The following is a 23,429-nucleotide window of genomic DNA, read 5'->3' as shown; positions in this document are numbered from 1 at the left end:
TATGTGGTGTCTTCAGGATCTATACACGCAAGGGTTGAAGATTATTTGCCATATACTTAATACATAATTGTTCCACCATACATTAACCCTCAACAAACGTCATTTTATCTCAGTGGAGAATTACTATGAAAGAGCTTTCAGCTGACAACAAAGCAAACTCCCCCCACTCACCAGGATTTCGAGAATTTATGAACCTCAAGATCCCATATTCAGATTCCATATTCTGCATCAAAGGCATTAAAATAGCTGAGATTTTTCTTTAGAAATCCATGTTTTACAGTTCAGACTGGTAATTCAAATTGTCAACATTACAGGCCAGTTTTATTTCTCAGTCTATTCCTTTTGTTGTTCATCCCTTTGTTGTCTTCAGCAGCTCCAAATACATGAATTCAGCAAGTGGTTAAATAACTTCATTGTTAATTTGTACTATTCTCTTTCATTGTGTTGATTATAAATCATTTTAGTGTTATCAAGGCTGTGTTTAAGGTCTGCTTTAAAATTTGCTCCAGTGCAGTCTTTTGCCCGTTGCTGAAACTTATCTGCAGCAGAGATGAACAACTCGATATCATCAGCAAAATGTGGTTCATAATTCAGGTATTTCCCAGTAACATGTATTTCTTCTTGTTTCCAGTTACTCTGGATGCTATCAACAATTTTAGTTAAAAGGAATCTCCTTGCCTATCTCCTCTTTTAAACCTGAATTGTTTTATTACTCTGATGAAGTCTAATTAATATGCATAAGCTCTCAGTAGCGTTTTGTTGTAAAAATTATCTAGATTCAGGCACTGGAGATTCCTGCTAGTTGCCTGACATACAGCGATGTTTAACCTTAAAGAGACTCTGTTTATACATCAAGCAGAATATGAGTTTGAACGGTCACCCTCCTGAAAGCAAGTCCAGTGTCCTAACCAGTGCGCCGCCTCGCTCAGTGATAAATAGTCATCTGCTTGTGTGCTGCACAGTAGTGTTCAGTGCTCATATAGCAGCTTGTGGATGTGGCTTTTGTGAAAGTGATTAGTAGTATCATCTTTACCACCAGCTAAAACACACCAGAAATAATTTTTATTTTCCTATTTATTATAAGTAGATCTTAATTCTTGCAGTGTAGCTTTGCACAAGCCATTCAGTTTCCTCTCTTGTTGCTGCAGTCTGCTTGTTCCAGTTGGTTATAATTAAACTGATGGTGTACCAAGTGCGGAGTACAGGACACTGAAACATGTAGGTATGTTCATTAATTGGTGGGCTCATGGAGTATGCTAAAAGAAATAATACATTCACTTTCTGCCACCAGTAGAAAATATGGTGCTGAAAGCAAACAGAATGTGGTGGGGGTGGAAGAGAAGGGGGAGGAATGCTCAACACATGATAATGCTGGTTCTGGCACATTTATTAGGATAGGATCACAAGTTACAACACGTGTTCACCTTAGTCTTCTGACTCAGCAACATGCTACATCTGGAATACAGCATGCTCATCAGTTGCTCAGTTCATATCTGGTGTAATTAGAGTGATATGTTGACATTATCCTTGATAGATACAATCATTCAGACAGCCCACAACCACAACTGACTTGGACTTATTTTTATCCAGCAGACCACACATCTTGAAACTGCCTAGAGATAATGTAGTTGTTACCAAAGGTTTCTTGAAGCAAATGTTTCATCTGGCAAGCAAAATTTGCTGTCACCTCATCTTGCATGAAAATAGTGGTGTGGACACAGTTGGATTCCTTGCAAAGCTGGAGTCATGTGTTGCACAAGGAGCTCCTTATAACATGCAGATATCACTGTACACCTAACAAGCCTACAAGGTGCCATCTCAAAGAAAAACAGGCCAAGAACGAAGGAGCTTGTGAAGCTACACCACACAGTCACATAAGTTGAAGTCCATGGGTGTTCCTCACAAAATATAGAGCTCCATATGCGACAGTCCTGTGTATTTATGGCACCATGCAGAGTGAAATGTGCCTCGCCCAACCAAAGAATATTCCCAGCCACAAGTCATCCATTTCCATGCATGCAGAAAATGAAGGGCAAAGTCACAGCATTGCAGCCTATGTTAGGGCTTCATTTTATGCTCATTCTGAATCTTGTAAGGATACCAGTGTAAAATGCATTGCAAAATCTTTTGAACTGTTGACCAGGGTGGAGAGAATTCCTGTGACACAGCCCGAGCACTGGCTGCAGAATTTGAGGCATGTGCTGCACAGTCAGCGGTAGCTAAAGCAACTTAATCAACAACCGTCATGGGACTGGGCCACCGCCCTCTCCCATGTAATTCATGCTTTTCTTCAAATTTCTTGATCATATTCTTTAGTCCATTTATTTAATTAGGGCCTCTTCACAACTGTTTGTCAGTGATTTTCCTGCAATGCAGTTCCACTATTGCTGCCATTCCGATAAAACAACTTTACCAGCAGTGCAAAGTCTTTCTTCTCAAAAGCCATTGTTTGGTATGGAAAACTTAAACATTTTTAAACCTTTATACCAACAGTTACTTCACAAAATAAATCAACATGTGTCACAAAGTGACAGACAGCATTTTTTACTTCTTACAGCGCCATATTTTCGCCTGGTGGCAGAAAGTGGAACTATTTTTTTGTTTTGTTTTTCCAGCATACTCCACGAGTTCCCCGATTAGTGAACTAACCTACAATATTTCAGCATCCTGCAATGTATGCAGCCTGCACAGCACCACTTGGAACACCATTAGTTTAGTTATAACTGGAGATCGGATTATATGCATCATAAAAACCTTCAAATATGCAAGCAGATATGCATGAAAAATATTTAAAAATGCATGAAAAGTGTCGAAATATGCAAGATTAAATAATTGCAAAACATGGTAGTTAACATGTGCATTACATCTCAGAGCCAAACCTGTGCATATCAATTATAAGGAAGAGCGCTGGCTGTGCAAAAATCGGTACATTTAGAACATTGATATAATTTTCTGAATACTTTCTGTTAGACGTTAGGAAGAAGGCCTTTCTGGGATTATCTTCTAAAAATTTGCAAATTGGGGACCGTTTTTCAAGAATTCTTCCTTCTTTGTTGTTGTTGTTGGTAACAATTGGATGCGATACGGGTGAGTTGCAGCAAAACAATCAATATATACAGGTTCCTCTTCTATTGCACGCAGAGGGGCATGCTCAAAAAAGAATATTTTATTTAAAAAACAACATACAATCATCATTTACAATTTATTTAACGTGTTTCTACTTTTGTAAACATAAATGACCAAGTACTGTTCCAAATGTTCGGTAGTAAGATTGTGTCTTTGATCACACAAAACATTTTTATAAGCAGAAAAGGGCTGTTCTACATCAACTGAGGTAACTGGGCAGTATTTGAATTTGGGTGCTATGTTGAAACTTACTGTTTCTGGTAAAAGTTCACCCATTCCATTAATAAAACATCAATTTGGCACAAGGGTTCAAAGCCTGTGTTATCGTTTAAAATGTTTTCAAACTTTTCTATAAATGCTCTTGGGAATACCTGTTGCAATGAGTAGTTCACTAGAATAATTATACAGGGTGTACATAAAGTCTGGGAACACTTTCAATTATTTATTGCACAAGTACCAAAAATTGTACATATATCATACGTATGTCATTTTGATTTTTTAAGTATACCGCCACAGCACGGTTTGGTAATTTGCCAATAGTCAGCGCTACTCGTAAACAAGGCAAGTACAGGTGCAGAGTGAGCTTTATGTGAGTTCGAGTTCGACAAAAACAAGTGTGCTACAGCTGTTCAAACGATGTTTAGAACCAAGTACGGTACAAAGCCACCAACAAGGAAGGCCATTTACCACTGCCACAACAAATTCGTTACGATGGGTTGCTTGTACCCGGCAAAGAGAAGCAGACATCTCAGTGTGAGTGAAGTGATTGTGGAGCGCGTGTGAGAGACATTTACAAGGAGTCCAAAGAAATCGGTGTTTCGTGCATCCCGTGAACTTGAAATGGCTCCAATGACAGTGTGGAAAGTCCTGTGACAGAAGCTGTCTATGAAACCATTCAAATTGGAGTTAGTGCAGAAGCTCAATGACAATAACCAAGGCAAGCGTTTTGAGTTTTGTTCACAGTTGCAACAATTGAATGAGGATGGGGATGGTACTGTTGATACTTAATTTTTAGCGACAAAGCCACTTTCCACACTAATGGGAAAGTGAACAGGCATAATTGTCAAATCTGGAGTACAACACATCCACACAAATGCATTGAATTTGAGCGTGATTCCCCAAAGGTAAATGTTTTTTGTGCCTTGTCACGTCAAAAACTGTACGGGCCATTCTTGTTCGCCAAGAGCACTGTCACTGGGTATTCCTACTTGGACATGTTGCAGCAATGGCTGATGCCTCAAAAGCAATCGGACTCTCCATTCATCTTTCAGCAGGATGGGGATCCCCATTTTCATTGTGTAGTTCGTGGGTACGTGAATATGGAGCTGCCACATCGATGTATCAGCTGTGCTACAGAAGTGGACAGCTGTTTCATGAAATGGCCTCCCCAATCACCAGATCTCACTTTTTTTCTGTGGGGACACATTAGAGATCTGGTGTATGTACCACCTCTACCATGCGATGTAGCAGAGCTCCAGGAGAGAATACGGGGAAGCGATTGCCACAGTCAACTATGCCATGCTGGGATGAGTATGGCAAGAATTTGATCATGGTATTGATGTCTGCCTGGTCACTCATGGTTCGCATATCGAATGTTTGTAAAAAAAAAACTTTCAAGAGTTTCTCTTCTCTCAGATGTATGACATCTGTACAGTGTTTAGTTCTTGTGCAATAAATAATTGAAAGTGTTGCTGGACTTTATGTACACCCCATATTCAGTAACTGAATAGATTCATTCAAGCTTTTTAACACTTGCAGGTATATGGGAGAAATGAGTGCTAATCACAGCAATGTCTTCCTTGCACTGGCAAACTGCCAAAGCCTCTGCACTATCAAAGTCATTTACTACCCCTCTAATGGTCTCAAAATGTTCATTGTAAAACAAAAAAGCTTCAACCCATGTACCCCAATGAGTTACCATTGGTTTGGGAGGTAAAGGTACATTTTTCTTTGTAGGGCTTGATGAGACCAGGAGCCTTTAGAAACACTTTCTTTGTGGATGAAATTAGTTTATTTATATTCACAAATGTGGAACGTATTTCAGCAAGGCAATGTACTCCATGACCAAAGCACGTCACATGAATCAAATTGGGATAAAACACTCGGAGGGCTTTTCCTGCTTTGATCATGTTGGAATCAGCCTCTGAACCCCCCCCCCCCCCTCCTCCCCTGTGGGTTCGGGGGTTAGAATAAGCCCGCAGTATTCCTGCCTATCGTAAGAGGTGACTAAAAGGAGTCTCAAACGTTTCGGCCTATATGTGATGGTCCCCTCTTGGGTTTGCTGAGGACCTCAATCTCGCCGGTCTCTCGGACATGATGGATGTCGCTCCTGCCGGTACTCAATCGGTGGCAGCAGGTGACCCAGCAACGTAATTTGACATCTCAGTCCCTTCACGCCCTTCTTGGCCATGGACAATGTCATCCTCCAGTGGAACTGCAGCGGTTTCTTCCAAATGATGGTGCCTTCATGCATTTCAGTGTGGCCCATGGCACGTACTCAGCCATCGACCTTTCGATCTACAGCCCTGGCCTCTAACCGTCTGTCCAATGGAGTGTGCATGATGACTTGTGTGGTAGTGACCACTTTCTGTCACTGCCACAGCGTCACTCTTCTGGGCGTCCTTGCAGGTGGGCTATGAATAAGGCTGACTGGGACTTGTTCTCCTCCATTGTCACTATTGAGCCTCTTTCCAATGAAGCCATTGATGCGGTGGTTCACTCGGTCACCACCGGCATCATTACTGTCGCAGATTCTGCCGTTCCCCGTTCTTCTGGGTGCCCTCGGTGGAGGACTGTGCCTTGGTGGTTGTCTGAGATCGGTGAGGCAGTTAAAGATCACTGGCAGGCGCTCCAGCGTCACAAGCGACATCCCTCATTAGAACACCTCATCACCTTTAAACAGCTGTGTGTGTGGGCCCGCCACATCATTTGCCAACACAAGCAGAAGTGCTGGGAAAGGTATGTCTCCACCATTGGCCTCCATATCTTTCCATTGCAGGTTGGGCCAAGATTAGGCGCCTCTATGGCTATCGGACCCCTGTCAGCGTCCCTGCGCTCTCACTGAATGGAGGAGTTTGTCCTGACTCCGACATAATTGCAAACCGCTTAGCAGAGCATTTTGCTCTGAGTTCCGCTTCTGCAAATTACCCACTGGCCTTCTGCTTCCTGAAAAAATGGTTGGAATGTCGGAGCCTTTCATTTCACAAGGGCCGCTGATAATCTGGTGAGCCTGGAGTCTGCTATCCGTACGATCTTTGCCCGCCATCAGCACCTCGTCGCTGTCTTTTTTGACATGTGGAAGGCATACGATACGAAATGGCGACATCACATCCTCTCTACACTTCATGGTTGGGGTCTTCGTGGTCTGCTGCCGATTTTCATACGAAATTTTCTGTCACATCGTACCTTCCGCGTGCAGGTTGTGGCCTCCCATAGTTCCCTCTGAGTTCAGGAGAATTGGGTACCGCAGGGATCTGTCTTAAGTGTCTGCCTATTTTTAATTGCAATTAATGGGCTCGGTGCGGCAGTGAGAATGTCTGTCTCAGCGTCCTTGTATGCTGACGACTTCTGCCTCTACTATAGCTCCATTGGCATTGCAGCTGCTGAACGTCAGCTGCAGGAAGCCATCCGCAAGGTGCAGTCTTGGGCTGCAGCACATGGCTTCCAGTTTTCGGCTGCCAAGACCTGTGTTATGCATTTCTGCTGGCGCCGCACTGTTCACCCTGAGCCACGGCTTTATCTTGACAGTGAACCACTTGCTGTGGTGGAGACCCATCGGTTTTTGGGTGTGGTTTTTGATGCCCAGTTGACTTGGCTCCCTCACATTCAGCAGCTTAAACAGATGTGTTGGCGGCATGTTAATGCTCTGCGTTGCTTGAGCCACACCAGCTGGGGAGCCGACTGGTCTACCCTCTTACAGCTCTACTAGTCCCGTCTGGATTATGGGAGCCTGGCTTATGCTTCAGCATTCCCTTTTGTGTTGCGGGTGCTGGACCCCATCCTTCACAGCGGGAATTGACTTACCACTGGAGCTTTCCGGACCAGCCTTGTGAACAGCATACTTGTAGAGGCAGGTGTCCCTCCACTGCGGTTACGGCGCCAACGTTTACTGGCTGCTTATGCTACACACGTTTGTAGCTTGCCTGGGTATCCCAACTATCATCTCCTGTTCCCTCAGTCTGTCATCCATTTCCCAGAACGTTGGCCCCGGTCGGGTTGTGCGATCGCAGTTCGCATCAGAGAGCATCTCTCCGGGCTTGGGGTTTTCCCTCTTCCATCTCTTTTCCGGGCCCCTCTGCGCACACCCCTGTGGTGTGCGCCCCGCCCATGCCTTCGGCTCAAATTGGCACAGGGCCCGAAGGACTCGGTCCCTCCTGAGGCTTTCCGCCACTGCTTTCTTTCCATCCTTGCCACGTATCAGAGCTCTGGTGTTGTCTACACTGACGGTTCGATGGTTGCTGGTCGTGTCGGTTATGCTCTCACTCTAGGGGACCATTACAAACAACACTCATTGCCGGCTGGCTGCAGCGTTTTCACTGCTGAGCTGGTCGCCATCTCTCAATGCCCTAGAGTATATCTGCTCCTGCTCAGGTGAGTCCATAATTATCTGTAGTGACTCCCTGAGCGGTTTACGAGCTATCGACCAGTGTTTCCCTCACTCTCGTCTGGTGATGTCTGTCCAGGAGTCCCTCCATACTCTTGCCCGTTGCGGCCGCTCTGTGGTCTTTGTGTGGACCCCTGGTCATGTCGGCATCCCGGGAAATGAACGTGTTGACATGCTGGCCAAACAGGCTGTCAGTGCACCAGCCTTATCGATTGGGCTTTTGGAGAGTGACCTAAGGGCAGTTTTGCGGCAGAATGTACTTCGCACCTGGGGTGAAGAATGGCGCGCCCTGCCTTCACCAAACAAACTTCGGGCCATCAAGGAGGCTGCCGGTGCGTGGCACTCCTCCTTGCGGGTCTCTCGCAAGGAGTCTGTTGTTCTCTGCCAGCTGTGCATTGGGCACACCCGGATGACGCACGGCCACTTATTGTGCAATGAGGACCCACCTCTATGTCGATGCGGATCTGTTTTGATGGTGGTCCACATTTTGTTGTGGTGTCCCCTTTTAGCTGTGCTCAGGCAGACATTTGCGCTGCCTGAGACGCTCCCTGCCCTTTTAACAGATGACCCTGCCATGGCAGGCTTAGTTTTGCATTTTATTCTGGCAGGGGGATTTCATCACTTAATCTGAGTGTTCGTCAGTTTTTTGTTTTGAGTCTGGCCTTTGGTCTACAATTTTAGACTGAGTTATTTTTTTTAGTGTGTTTCCAGGTGGTTGGCTTTTCCTTTTTTGTCTCTATGGTTGGCCAACCACTGTCACACTCTGTGTGATTTTAATTCCTTTTGTCTGGTCTCTGTCTGCATCTTTCTTGTCCTGTGTTGTCTGCTGCCATATCCATTGTTCGTTTTTATTCTGTGTGGGTGTTTGAAGTTTTGGAAAAAGGGACCAATGACCATAGCAGTCTGGTCCCTTGAATCCCACAGACCCAACCCTCAACCCCTCTGAAATAAACACAAACACCATTTCATCTGCAGAAGATTCTTAAAATATTTTTCTAATACCCTCATTCACAAATCTGGTGATCGTAGAATGATTTACTTTTTCAAGTTCTTTGCAGGCCACTAAATAGGAGGAAGAATACTCTTCTTTTAAAGCACCAACAATTAAATTTGCAATGTAAGGCCACAAGTGTCTGTAGTTTCATCAACTGAATTCCAGATAATGCTGTCCTTGAGTTCATTGCGTATTTCTTCCAGAACAAATTGTTGCTATGTAATTTTTATGCAATGTTGATTCATCTGGTATATTTTGATTTAAGCAATATTTGTGCAGGAATCCTTTGAGGAGAGGGTTTAAAAGTTTGTGAAGAGGAATATTGCTTGCAATGAATACATAGATCTATGTTAAACCAACTTTTTTGGTTACCTTTGGACAAATCCTTGCTACTGCAGCTTCCTGTTATTGTGGTCCTTTCTTCTGGATTCCTGCAATATGAAGACATGTCTTCAGATGCAGGTCTATTTGAAACTTTTTTCACACAAAACGTTTTTCTCACAAATTCAACAACACAAAACAATTCCACCATACGTAAATGTTCCAGGATGGACAGCTGTCCATGAAACGATGCTTCTTTTTTCAGGCGTCATGGCGCACGATATGTTACACACTACAAGTCGTAAACACATTCAGCTGTGTACAAGCAAATACAAAGCTAAACTGAAACAATGGATGCTTGACTAAAGTTTGGGTGGTTTAATTTAATTGTTGCCGATGTGTATGGTATGACAGCAGAAGGGATTAACTGGGGGTGAGGGTGCAGGAGCACTGACTGTCTGCCTGTTCCTGTTCCTCTTCTGTGATGATTTCGCTAGGCAGTGGCCTGTCAGTTAGTGATTGCACGCAGTTCTAGGTCAAGCTAGAGACCAGTGAAAGGAGCCAAATATGCAAATGCATATGCAACCTGAAAATGCATATAATCCGGTATCTAATTATAACCAACTGCTAGTTTCTTAGTCTCCGAAAGATTCGTTCAGTACATGCTCTCATGATATTACATAATTTTGCATAGAAGGAAATATACGAGAACTGTGCTTATTCAGTGCAAGCATATGAGAACTGCCCTCTGTCCAGAAACAGAACCTGTCTTGTTCACAGTCAACAGGATTCAGACTGCTGCTCTAGGCAGCAATATCATTGGAGTGCCTCTGACGAAAGCTGTGGCATTTCTGGAGTCCCTTGGAAATCTCAGTGTCACTGTGCCTTCTGATGCACATGATCTTACCCATTCATCCTCCCCCAAGGATGAGAGGCACACAGTTAGGTCAATGACCCATTTTCTTGAGAAGCCCAGACAAGAACAGAAGACGGGTATGGTGATCATTTAGAGCTCCCACGTTATGTGAATAATGGAGCCCGTAGGCAAATGGCAGGCAGGTTGGAACAAAAGGCCAGAGTGCACCCTATAAGACTGCCATAAGGTCTAATCAAAGATGGGAAGATGCTCTGCTGGCAGCTATTGAAAACACTGGATACAATCGGCTGCAAGTTGTAGCTTATCTGGATTCTAGGCTGCTCCAGTTTGACTGCCTAACTGGATGGGGTTGAGCAAACTGCTGAGGAGATCCTAGTGCAGTGGACGAGTGCCTGCAAGCAGGGGTGGCCAAGTGGCTCAAGCATGCACAGAACATGGGCTACCTGGTGGCTAGCCTATACTTCCTGCACCTGCACACGGGTGAGCTGAGGGGCATTTGTGCCTATGGGGCAGCATTGGAAAAGCCTGCTTTAGATAGTTGGCTGAAATGGTGAACAAAGATACACTTGCATGTGGCTTGGAAGCACAGCACACTATTTTCATCATAGTCAGAAGTGATCATAATCCTCTGGTTTGGAGCTGAGTGGAAGGATTCCAGATGGAGCTCCCACAATGTCAGTTAAGTAAGTCACCAATGAAAAAGTGGCTTTTCATTGTTAGTCCTCTGGTTTGATGAGGCCTGCCACAGATTCCTCCCCGGTGCCAACCTCTTAATCTCAGAGTAGCACTAGCACCCCAAACGTCCTCTGTTATTTGTTGCATGTATTCCAAAGTCTGTCTTCTCTTACAGTTTTTACCCCTACAGTTCCCTGAAATAGCATGTAGATTATTCCTTGATGTCAATGCAGACTCCCTGTCATCTAGTTCCTCCTCTTTGTCAATGTTTTCCACATATTCCTCTCCTTGCCACTTCTATGAAAAACTACCTCATTTCTTGTTTTATCAGTCCACCTAATTTTCAGCATCCTTCTACAGCAACACATCTCAAATGCTTGGATTCTTGTTTATTGTTTTCCTATAATCTATGATTCACTTCCATATAGTGTATTCCAAATGTACATTCTCACAAATTTATTTGTGAAATTATGGCCAAAGTTTGATGCTACTAAAATTCTTTTGATAAGCAATCTCCCTTGGCCTACACTAGTCTGATTTTATGTTCTCCTTGCTTTGTCTGTCATGTGTCATTTTGCCCTCCAAGTTATCAGAATTCCTTTACTTTGTCCATCTCATGGTCTTCAATTTTGATATTAAGTTTATTATTACTCTCATTTCTGTTACTCCTAATTACTCTCGTCTTTCTTTGGTTTATTGTCATGCCATATTCAGTACTCATTAGACTGTTCATTACAGTCAGTTGTCCAGTAATTCTTCTCAACTTTCAGTGAGGAGACCAATGTCATCAGTTACTTTTATCATTGAAATCCTTTTAACCTGAATTTTAGTCCCACTGCTGAACATTTTTTCTAGCATTCCTTCTTTGATGTGTAGATCGAACAATAGGTGTGAAATACTACATTCCTGTCTTACACCCTTTGAAACCCAAGCACTTCATTTTTGATCTTCCCTTCTCATTTTTCCCTCTTGGCTCTTGTAAATATTATAAATGACACATCCTTCCCAATAGCTTATACTTATTTTCCTGCAAATTTCAAACATCTCCCACCATTTTACAATGTCAAATGCTCTTTTTGGGTAGACAAATCCCATAAACAAGTCTTGATTTTTCTTAAATCTCGATTCCATTATAAAGCACAATGTTTGGACTGTCTCTTTGATGGCTTTACATTTCCTAAAGCCAAACTGATCAGTAGACCTCGAGTCTCTGAGCAGAACAGAGATCAGCAGCAGCAGCAGCTTATCAGTTGTATACAGCTTGTTTACATCACTTAGTTTACTGCTATTGTAATTACTTTTGGGCAAAAGTGAAGAGTAGCTGATAATTAAGCTGTTTTTAGTAATGCTATACATTTTTGTTGCAAGAATTTGCATATTTTTCGATATCTTGTCTTGAGTGAGTTTACTTTCTAGTGTAGTTGCTCTATTTACTTGATTACATGATGCTTGCAAATAGTAAATATTCAATAGATCTCTAGCCTCAGATTCTCGAAGTTTAACCTCTCATTTTGTAAGTGTATATTCAATTAGTCAGTAGCGCAGTAGTTATTCAGTTCTTTGTTTTGATACTGTTGACCATTATCAGCATAGTTAGCCGCTCAGTTTGGTGCCAGCTATTACCTGTGACATCTCCAGAGCATCAAGTAACATACACTACTGGCCATTAAAATTGCTACACCATGAAAATAAAGTGCTACAGATGCGAAATTTAACCGACAGGAAGAAGATGCTGTGATATGCAAATGATTAGCTTTTCAGAGCATTCACACAAGGTTGGTGCTGGTGGCGACACCTACAACGTGCTGAAATGAGGAAAGTTTCCAACCGATTTCTCATACACAAACAGCAGTTGACCGGCGTTGCCTGGAGAAACGTTGTTGTGATGCCTCGTGTAAGGAGGAGAAATGCGTACCATCACGTTTCCGACTTTGATAAAGGGCGGATTGTAGCCTATCGCGATTGCGGTTTATCGTATCGTGACATTGCTGCTCGCGTTGGTTGAGATCCAATGACTATTGACAGAATATGGAATCGGTGGGTTCAGGAGGGTAATACGGAATGCCGTGCTGGATCCCAACGGCCTCGTATCACAAGCAGTCGAGATGACAGACATCTTATCCGCATGGCTGTAACGTATCGTGCAGCCAAGTCATGATCCCTGAGTCAACAGATGGGGACGTTTACAAGAAAACAATCATCTGCACGAACAGTTTGATGACGTTTGCAGCAGCATGGACTATCAGCTCGGAGACCGTGGCTGCGATTACCCTTGACGCTGCAACACAGACAGGAGCGCCTGCGATGGTGTACTCAACGACGAACCTGGGTGCACGAATGGCAAAACGTCATTTTTTCGGATGAATCCAGGTTCTGTTTACAGCATCATGATGGCCGCATCTGTGTTTGGCGACATCGCGGTGAACACACATTGGAAGCGTGTATTCGTCATCACCATACTGGCGTATCACCCAGCGTGATGGTATGGGGTGAATTGGTTACACGTCTCGGTCACCTCTTGTTAGCATTGACGGCACTTTGAACAGTGGACATTACATTTCAGATGTGTTACTATCCATGTCTCTATCCTTCATTCGATCCCTGGGAAACCCTACATTTCAGCAGGATAATGTGCGACCGCATGTTGCAGGTCCTGTACGGGCCTTTCTGGATACAGAAAATGTTCGACTGCAGCCCTAGCCAGCACATTCTCCAGATCTCTCCCCAATTGAAAATGTCTGGTCAATGGTGGGCGAACAACTGGCTCGTCACAATACGCCAGTCACTATTCTTGATGAACTATGGTATCGTGTTGAAGCTGCATGGGCAGCTGTACCTGTACACGCCATCCAAGCTCTGTTTGACCCAATGCCCAGGCGTATCGAGACCGTTATTACGGCCAGAATTGGTTGTGTTCTGGGTACTGATTTCTCAGGATCTATGCACCCAAATTGCGTGAAAATGTAATCACATGTCAGTTCTAGTATAATATATTTGTCCAACGAATACCCGTTTATCAACTGCATTTCTTCTTGGTGTAGCAATTTTAATGGCCAGTAGTGTATTTAGCTCATCCTATGTTTTCTTAAAAGTATATATTTGTTTAATTGCTTGTGTGTTTTGGTATTTAAGAAGTTTGGTCTCACTTTTTTGTTAGCTGTGAATGCAAATTTAGGCAGTCTGTAGCTAAGTTGTCATTCCTTCTGAACAGCCAGCTACATAGTTCATTGAGGTATCAGCGTCCCTTGGTTATGCCTCAATAGAGTAACAAGTTGCTTACCTAGGTTTCTGCCAGCTTTTACTGTTTACTCTTCAGTTAGTTTTGCTAGGACAGGTAGGATGTGTGCCTGCTGTGTGTAGACACAGGAGGAGCTGGCCACAGTTCACGCACAGTTGAATATGGTTTTGACTGCGATCAATCGCCTTCAGGATATTGTCTCACAGTATAGTGGTGGCATTTTCGAGTGTCACAAGGGGCACCTCAAGCGTCGCTTGTTTTGCCCAAGGGCTCTATGCCAAGGCACCCTCTAGTGTACCTGATGCGGTGGACCCACAGTGTGAGAGGCAGATCATAACACATTTGCATTGCTTGAGATGGAAGGCCAATGTGGAGGCTGGCCCTATGGCCTTGCCTGTTCACCCTGTGAGTGGGCAGCTGGCGATTCCTTCATCATGTTCCAAGCAGAAACATGTGGGCAGAGGTTTGCTAGCTTTTGGGAGCTCCACTGTTAGGTGCATTATGGAGCCCCTTAGGAAGATAGCGATCAGGGTTGTAAAGAAAGCCAATAAACTCTCAATATGAGAGGCCTCATCCAAGATGTGGAGGAGCTCTTGCCTGCGGCTTTCGAGTATACAGGGTGCAATCGTCTGCAAGTTGTGGCTCATATTGGCACCAATGACACCTGTTGCATACATTCTGAGGCCATCCTCAGTTCTTACAGGCCACTTGTGGAGGTGGTGAAGATGGCTAGCCTCGCACGCAGTGTGCAAGCAGAGCTCCCAATATGCAGCATCGTTCTCAGAGTTAATCAGCATCATTTGGTTCGGAGCCAAGTGGAGGGTCTCAACCAAAGGCTTCGTTGTCTCTGTGATGGTCTTGGCTGTAAATTTCTGGACCTGTATTGTTGGGGAGGATTTGTAGGACTCCTCTTGATAGGTCAGGGGTGCAATACGCAAAAGAAGCAGCTACTCGGGTAGCAGAGTACTTGTGGAGTGCACATGGGTTTTATTAGCCTACGCTGTAGTTTGAGTTACTCTCATGAACACTTTCCAGTCGATAAGTACATAGGGAGATGAGACTGCATTCAGAGTAAAGATAGTTTTGACTGTAAAAATTTTGTCAGTACATTGTCTAAGTATTCATCACAAAGTTCTTGAATTTACAGCCGTCCAGGAAAGTTCTTAACATCAAATTATTCTTGGGACTGAGAGCTGGCTAAAACCTGAAGGAAACAGCTCCAAGATATTTAGTGAGTCTTGGAATGTTTATCAGAAAGACAGATCAGACTCCATAGGACAGGGAGTGTTCATTGCAGTTGACAAAAATGTTGTCTCTGCTGAGGTTGAAACTCAGTGTGACACTACATCTACATCTGCATCCATACTCCGCAAGCCACCTGACGGTGTGTGGTGGAGGGTACCCTGAGTACCTCTATTGGTTCTCCCTTCTATTCCAGTCTTGTATTGTTCGTGGAAAGAAGGATTGTCGGTATGCTTCTGTGTGGGCTCTAATCTCTCTGATTTTATCCTCATGGTCTCTTTGCGAGATATACGTAGGAGGGAGCAATATACTGCTTGACTCCTCGGTGAAGGTATGTTCTCGAAACATCAATAAAAGCCCGTACCGAGCTACTGAGCATCTGTCCTGCAGAGTCTTCCACTGGAGTTTATCTATCATCTCCGTAATGCTTTCGCGATTACTAAATGATCCTGTAACGAAGCGGGCTGCTCTCCGTTGGATCTTCTCTATCTCTTCTATCAACCATATCTGGTATGGATCCCACACTGCTGAGCAGTATTCAAGCAGTGGGCAAACAAGCACACTGTAACCTACTTCCTTTGTTTTAGGACTGCATTTCCTTAGGATTCTTCCAATGAATCTCAGTCTGGCATCTGCTTTACCGACGATCAACTTTATATGATCATTCCATTTTAAATCACTCCTAATGCGTACTCCCAGATAATTTATGGAATTAACTGCTTCCAGTTGGTGACCTGCTATTTTGTAGCTAAATGATAAGGGATCTGCCTTTCTATGTATTCGCAGCACATTACACTTGTCTATATTGAGATTCAATTGCCATTCCCTGCACCATGCGTCAATTCGCTGCAGATCCTCCTGCATATCAGTACAATTTTCCATTGTTACAACCTCTCGATATACCACAGCATCATCCGCAAAAAGCCTCAGTGAACTTTCTATGTCATCCGCCAGGTCATTTATGTATATTGTGAATAGCATCGGTCCTATGACACTCCCCTGCGGCACACCCGAAATCACTCTTACTTCGTAAGACTTCTCTCCATTGAGAATGACATGCTGCGTTAGCATCTCCCTTAGACAATGAACTTCAGTCATTTAGTTCCAGAATGATAGCCATAGAGTAATTATGTGCAAGGTTTAAACAGATTATAAGTCGTACTCCGGATGAATATGTGCCTAGTAAGTGGATTAAGGATGGAAAAGACACTGAAGTTCTCTGGGCGCACATATGGGTCTAGGTGAAATCAAGTTAATGGTTGAATGTTTTTACTAACCACCCAACTCCGCTGTGACAGTTCTCGAGTCATTCAATTTTTTAAAGTCTGTGGGCAGTTGTGCATAAATACCCAGGTCATGCAGTACTAGTTGGTGGTGACTTTAACCTACCAAGTGTAGATTGGGACATATTTCGATTAATTGCTGGAGGTACAGACAGAAAGTTTTGTGAAGTACTTTTGAATTCGTTTTCTGAAAATTGCCTTGAGCAGCTAGTTTGGCAGCCAACACACAGTGGAAGTATCTTGGACCATGCAGCTACAAACAGGCCAGACCTTATCGATGGCATCAGTATAATGCCGGGGATTAATGCTCGTGATGTCATCATGGCAATGGTGATTATGAAAGGTAATAAATCAGTCAAGAGGTCTAGGAGAGTCTCTGCTAGAAAGAGAAGATAATCAGCTTTTAGCATCTTCCTTAGACAATGAACTGCAGTCATTTGGTTCCAGAATGATAGCCATAGAGTAATATGGGCAAAGTTTAAAAAGATTATAAATCGTACTCCGGATGAATATGTGCCTAGTAAGTGGATTAAGGATGGAAAAGACCCACTGTGGTTTAATAACAAAATTTGGAATATACCGAGGAAGCAAGGCTGTTGCACTCTTGGTTCAAAAGAGGATGCACAGAGGGTGATGGGCAAAGATTAGTAGAGATTCATGCGTCTGTGAAAAGATCTGTGAGCGAAGCATACAACAGCTACCATCGTCACACCTTGGCTAAAGATCTGGCAGAGAACCTGACAAAATTCTGGTCCTATGTAAAATCTTTAAGTGTGTCTAAGGCTTCCATTCAGTCACTCATTGGCCAATCTGGTTTGGCAGCAGAAGATAGCAAAATGAAGGCTGAAGTTTTAAATTCCACATTTAAGAAATTGTTCACACCCGAGAATCATACAGACAAGCCATCATTTGACCGTCGCACAGAGTCCCATATGGATGACATAGCAATAAGCATCCCTGACATAGAGAAACGACTGAAAAAGTTGAAAACTAATAAGTTGTCAGGTCTGCATGGAATCCAAATTCAGTTTTACAAAGAGTACTCTGTGTCACTGGTCCCTTACTTAGTTTGCATTTATCGTGAATCTCTCAGCCAGTGCAAAGTGCTAAAGTGACTGGAAAAAAGCACAGGTGACTCCTGTGTGTAAGAAGGGTAAAAGAACAGAACCACAAAATTACAGACCAATATCCTTATCATCAGTTTGCCACAGAATCCTAAAGCATATTCTGAGTTCAAATATAATCAATTTCCTAGAGATGAACCACGAATCGGCAGGCCTTTAGAAAGCACTGCTCGTGCAAAACCCAGCTTGCTCTTTTCTCACATGATATACTGTGTACTAAGGATGAAGGGCAACAGGCTGAGTCCTTATTTGTAGATTTCCAAAAAACATTCAACATGGTACCCCACTGCAGACTGCTAACAAAGGTACATGCATGCAGAATAGGCTCCCACATATGTGACTGGCTCAAAGACTTCTTAAGTAATAGAATTCAGTATGTTTTCCTTAGTGGCGAGTGCTCGTCGGAGACTGGGGTAACGTCAGGAATGCCCCAGGGAAGTATGATAGAACTGTTGCTACTTTCTATATATATAAATGATCTGGCAGACAGGGTTGGCAGCAATCTGTGGTCGTTTTCTGATGGTGCTGTGGTGTACAGGAAGGTGTCAAAAATAAGTGACTGCAGTTTGATACAAGAAGACCCAGATAAAATTACTAGTTGGTATGATGAATGGCAGCTGGTTCTTAATGTAGGGTAAGTTAATGCAGATGAGTAGAAAAAACGAACCCGTAATGTTAAGGTACAGCATTAACAGTGTCCTGTTCGACACAGTCATGTCATTTAAATATCTGGGCATAACACTGTGAAGTGATAGGAAATGGAATGAGCATGTGAGGATTGTGGTAGGAAAGGTGAATGGTCACTTCAATGTAGTGGGAGAATTTTAAGGAAGTGTAGTTCATCTGTAAAGGGAACCGCATATAGGACGCTAATGTGACCTAGTCTTGAGTACTACTCGGATGTTTGGGATCCTCATCAGGTCAGATTGAAAGAAGACATCCAAGGAATTCAGAGGCGAGCTGCTAGATTTGTTACTGGTAAGTTCGACCAGAATGCAAGTGTTACGGATACGCTTCAGGAGCTCAAGTGGGAATCCCTGGAGGGAAGAAGACACTCATTTCAAAGAACACTACTGACAAAGTTTCAAGAACTGGTATTTGCAGCTGACTGTGTAACAAGCCTACTGCCAAAAAATGGCTCAAATGGCTCTGAGCACTATGGGACTTAACTTCTGAGGTCATCAGTCCCCTAGAACTTAGAACTACTTAAACCTAACTAACCTAAGGACATCACACACATCCATGCCGGAGGCAGGATTCGAACCTGCAACTGTAGCGGTCGCGCGGTTCCTACCGCCACTAACATTACCTTTTGCATAGCGATCGAGAAGATAAGATACATTAAATTAGGTCTCATATGGAGGTGTATAGACAGTAATTTTTCCCTTGCTCTGTCAGCAAGTGGAACAGGAAAGGAAACAACTAGTTGTGGTACAGGGTACTCTCTGCCATGCACCATTCGGTGGCTTGTGGTGTATGTACGTAGATGTAGATACAGATCTAACTGATCGTCAGTTTTCTTTTTCTTTCTTCTGTATTCTTGGATTTTTGGAAGGCTTTTGACACTGTGCAACACAAGCGGCTCGTAGCGAAATTGCGTGCTTATGGAATATCATCTCAGTTATGTGACTGGATTTGCGATTTCCTATCAGAGAGGTCATAGTTCATAGTAATTGACGGAAAGTCATCGAGTAAAACAGAAGTGATTTCTGGTGTTCCCCAAGGTAGTGTTATAGGCCCTTTGCTATTCCTTATCTATATAAACAATTTGGGAGACTATCTGTGTAGCCGTCTTCGGTTGTTTGCAGATGATGCTGTCGTTTATCGACTAATAAAGTCATCAGAAGATCAAAACAAACTGCAAAACGATTTAGAAAAAATATCTGAATGATGTAAAAAGTGGCAGTTGACCTTAAATAATGAAAAGTGTGAGGTCATCCACATGAGTGCTAAAAGGAACTCATTAAACTTTGGTTACATGATAAATCAGTCTAATCTAAACTTGATCGCAAAAACAAGTCTGTAGTGCAGTCAAATTCCTTTTCAAATAGATTCTTCCAGACAGTTCTGTCAAACTTTAGTTTACTCTTCATCATTTCTAAATTGTGGCCTATATCTGCTCCTGGATATGCCTTACAATCCCACAACTGATTTCAGAATCACCATCTGATGATGACGAAATCCAATTATGGGCCTTATCCAAGCATACATCCTCCTCTTGTGATTTTTGAACAGTGTATTCGCTATTACTAGCTGAAATTTATTGCTTAACTCAATAAGTCTCTCTCCTCTGCCATTCCTACTATTGGGGCCATATTGTCCCATAACTCTGTCTTTTGGCTTACAAAACTCATCCAATTGAGTCTTGAGTACTGATCGTCAGTCTGGAAATCTTATCTGATGTGTTTAATGGAAGATATAAACACAATAAAAAGTATTGCAGCACATTTTGTTGATAGCTTGTTTAGCAAAGCTGAGGGTGTTTGGGAGATGCTCATCAAACTCTAGTAGCAGACTTTACAAGAAAGGCATTGTTCATCAAAGATAAGTTTATTGTTACAGCTCCAAGAACATATGTCCCATCAAGAGTCAGGAAGTATGTTACTGCCTCCCACATATACCTGGCGAAATGACTAGAAAATAAGGTATATTGACACTCATGTGGAGGCTTACTGTCATTCAGTCTCCTCATTCGCAATTCCAATATACCTCTGGAAACAAACAGTCTTTTTTAAAATAGTGGTTTCTATGCTACATTCAGGTATGCTAAAATTTAGTGTAAGCAAGCACAGGTAATATGTAGCTACTTAACAGTAATCAGATATTAATACAACTTTTCTAATGATGTGGTACACAGAAGATGAAGGAATGGATAAGTAAATCTGTTCGTATCTACCTCTTGAGTTTTACTTAAAAGTTATTGGAATGTTTAAAAAAAAATTATGGGAATAAATGGAGTTTTCTTAAAGAATGTTATGCCTTAGACAATTTAACTATGCCACTAAGTTGGTTGATTAGTATAGAGAGTATACAAAAATTATTAGAATACTTGCCTGTTCCCTCCTTGTCAACATCAGCAATCATCTTCCTAAGTTCTTCCTTCTGTGGTTCAAAACCCAGTGCCCTAAGAACAATCTAAACAGAGTGCAAAAAGCATGCATTACAAAATGTATATCTTAAATGTCTATGAGGTAGAAATAAATGTTTAATTAATTCAAACTCATGCTGTACATTCAGTCTCACACATTTAAGCACACCAATGTAAACCAAAATGGGGGAAAATAATTGCAAGGACACACACATACCTTGCAGATAATGAAGTGAGGCTGAATGAACAGAACACATGAGCAGATTGTACGGTTCAAACCAACATTGACATTAGACAGCTTTTCCCCAGATTTTGAATTACATCTGCCACATTTAGCAGAATAGTAATCGAAAACACATGGACAAAAAAGCTCTGTCAAATGCAGAGCCATAAGAGTTACTTACACATTAGTTTTGGTACATCATCTGTTGGAGAAGCCACAAAAATCATTTTATCACAAGAAAACAGTATCTCTTCTGACTATGATGGTATTTCAGCCAAATTACTGAAATCTTTTGCAAATTTGGAAATGGCCCCCTTGACCTATCTTTGTAACCAAGTTGAGTGTTTTTTCCTGAAAGGCTGTAGTAGTAACACCCATTTAAAAGGTGGAGATAAGAAAGTGATCTCTAATTATAGAGCCATCTCCCTCCTTCCCATATTTTTTTAAAAAATTGATTGGTAGCCTACAACTGATTACTGAACTATCTTTCTGAAAATAAGTTTTCAACAACAGCTAAGTTTGGCTTCACTATTCAAAAAGCAATGTATGATCTCATAAACTAAGTTCTCGTAGATGTAAAGAAAAATTTCCCTATTGGTTTTTCTGTCATCTAGACAAGGCTACTGTGCAGCTCACAAAATTCTACTAGCGAAACAAAAGTCCTTGCGAGGATGGAGTATTGTGGTCTTGATGTACATAAGATTTACCTCAGATATGACCCAAGAATACTGAGGAAGGACCCAATCACATCCAGAAAAATAATGGAATGGCCTTACAAGTTGTCCACAGGTAACAGTTTAACTCATAAACATACAAAAGTTCAGATAATGAAATTCCAGGCAAATAAAAATTACTTACAAGTACCAGAAATAGGTACCAACGGCATACACTGCATGAGGCTCCATGTGGGAAGTTCTTTGGCATCCAAGTGAATAAAAAAAAAATTGCGAAAGAAAGGCCAAATGTTTTGTGAAGTGATTGTCTAAAAGTAAGAAATAAAACAGATTATAGCAACGTCTGATGCAATTTTTTGCTGTACATGATTTTGAGAATTGTTTGAGAGGTGTGTTAAATGTTTCTGTAATCTAATAAGAATAAATAAAAGAATTTCAAGATGCAGTTATATTATTACGAGTTTTATTGTATAATCAATTTCGAGACTTCATGTCTCATACTCAGATGTACCTTTGTACATGTCTAATAGTCAGTTATGTGTTAATGTCCCAGCTCACACAGGTTGTCAACTGAAACACTGTCTGCAACACCATTCAGTCAGACTACACTGGTGGGAAAGATACAACACATCATGACCACTACTCATCACAACACTGAACACCGCCTGGTGGCACTGTGTGCACGTGACATGGTAACAAAAGTATGAAAGTGGAGCAGACATGGGCCAGGGATCACCCTAGTGAAGATACAGGCTGCAAATGGGGGAAATCCATTGAAATAAATGACTTTGACAAAGGGTAGATTATTATTATGTAGAGCCTGTGAATGAGTATCACAAAAATGGTGAAGCTGGTCGAATGTTCACTTGCTACTGTTGAAAGCATCTAGCATCTACAGAAAGAGCTAGAAGGACAGTGAAACTATGACTAGGTGCTAAATCGTTGGACATCCATGGCTCTTCACAGGCCATGTGGCTCAGAAGCTTGTCTGCTTTGTAAAGTAGGATAGATGGTGATCTGTGGCATCTCTGCTGAAAGAGCACAATGCTGGTGCATGCACAAGGGTTCCGGAGCTGCGCAGCAGACCACAGCAGACCACCCCTAACTGTTCACATGTTGACCCAATGACATCATCAGTTATGATTGCAATGGGCATGGGACCATCAGGATTTGACCATCAATCAATGAAACTGTGTTGGGTCTTCAAGTGAATCACATTTTTGCTACACTAGGTTGATGGTCGTCTCCACAAACACTGTCACGAGGTGAACAGCAGCTCAAGAAAGGCAGCACGCAACAGATGCAGGCTAGTGGGAGCAGTATTATGCTATGGCAGACATGCTTCGGTGCCTGCAGGGGACCTATGGTAGTAATTGAAGACACGCTGACAGCTGCAAGCCACCTGCATCCCTTCATGCTTGATGTCTTTCCCAATGGCAATGTCATTTTTCAGCAGTATAATTGTCCTTGTATCAGAGCCAGATCCATGATGCCATGGTTTGAAGAGCATTATAGTGAACTCACGTTGGTGTCTCAGTGACCAAATTTGCATGACGCAAATCCTACGGAAGCCATCTGGGTTGCTTTCAGATGCCATCACCGCATACGCAAACCAGTGGCCCATTACTGACATGAATTACTTGACCTGTGCATAGACATCTAATGCCACATAGCTCCACAAACCTACCAACAAACTGTTGGATCCATGATATGCAGAATCAGTGATGTATTTCATTCTAAAGACAGACAAACAAGCTATTAAGCAGCTGGTCATAATGTTTTCACTCATCAGTGTATGTATGCATTGTCTCTTGCACTCACTTGCATGGTGTTTGTGAATGTGGGGTGTGATTGCAGTATTTCAGATGGTAACCTGTGTGAACTGTGAAATTAACATGTAACCATTGATTAGATACTGTACAAAGAAGTATCTGACAATGAGGCATGAAGTCTTGAAGTCG

General features: G+C 42.5%; 1 protein-coding gene across 4 annotated transcripts in view; it reads right to left on the bottom strand.

The window, feature by feature from the left end:
- LOC126176927 (centrin-2-like) overlaps nt 1–23,429 on the bottom strand; it is a 160,843-nt gene that overhangs the window by 27,452 nt on the left and 109,962 nt on the right. For 2 of the 4 annotated variants that reach the window (XM_049924118.1, XM_049924116.1), the window contains exons 3-4: nt 20,537–20,618; nt 9,096–9,154 (exon numbers count right to left, since the gene is read on the bottom strand). The exons of 1 other annotated variant lie outside the window; for it this stretch is intronic. In XM_049924118.1, the coding sequence (XP_049780075.1) occupies nt 9,129–9,154; nt 20,537–20,618 (108 nt within the window). In that variant the 3' untranslated portion in view covers nt 9,096–9,128. Of the gene's footprint in view, nt 1–1,183; nt 1,210–9,095; nt 9,155–20,536; nt 20,619–23,429 lie in introns of those variants that run through there. One more of the 4 variants, XM_049924117.1, reaches the window with a different exon arrangement.

The sequence above is a fragment of the Schistocerca cancellata genome, chromosome 3 (assembly GCF_023864275.1).
Source record: "Schistocerca cancellata isolate TAMUIC-IGC-003103 chromosome 3, iqSchCanc2.1, whole genome shotgun sequence".
Lineage (NCBI taxonomy): Eukaryota > Metazoa > Arthropoda > Insecta > Orthoptera > Acrididae > Schistocerca > Schistocerca cancellata.
The sequence above is the reverse complement of the archived record's forward strand: the minus strand, read 5'-3'. Positions and strand labels throughout refer to the sequence as shown.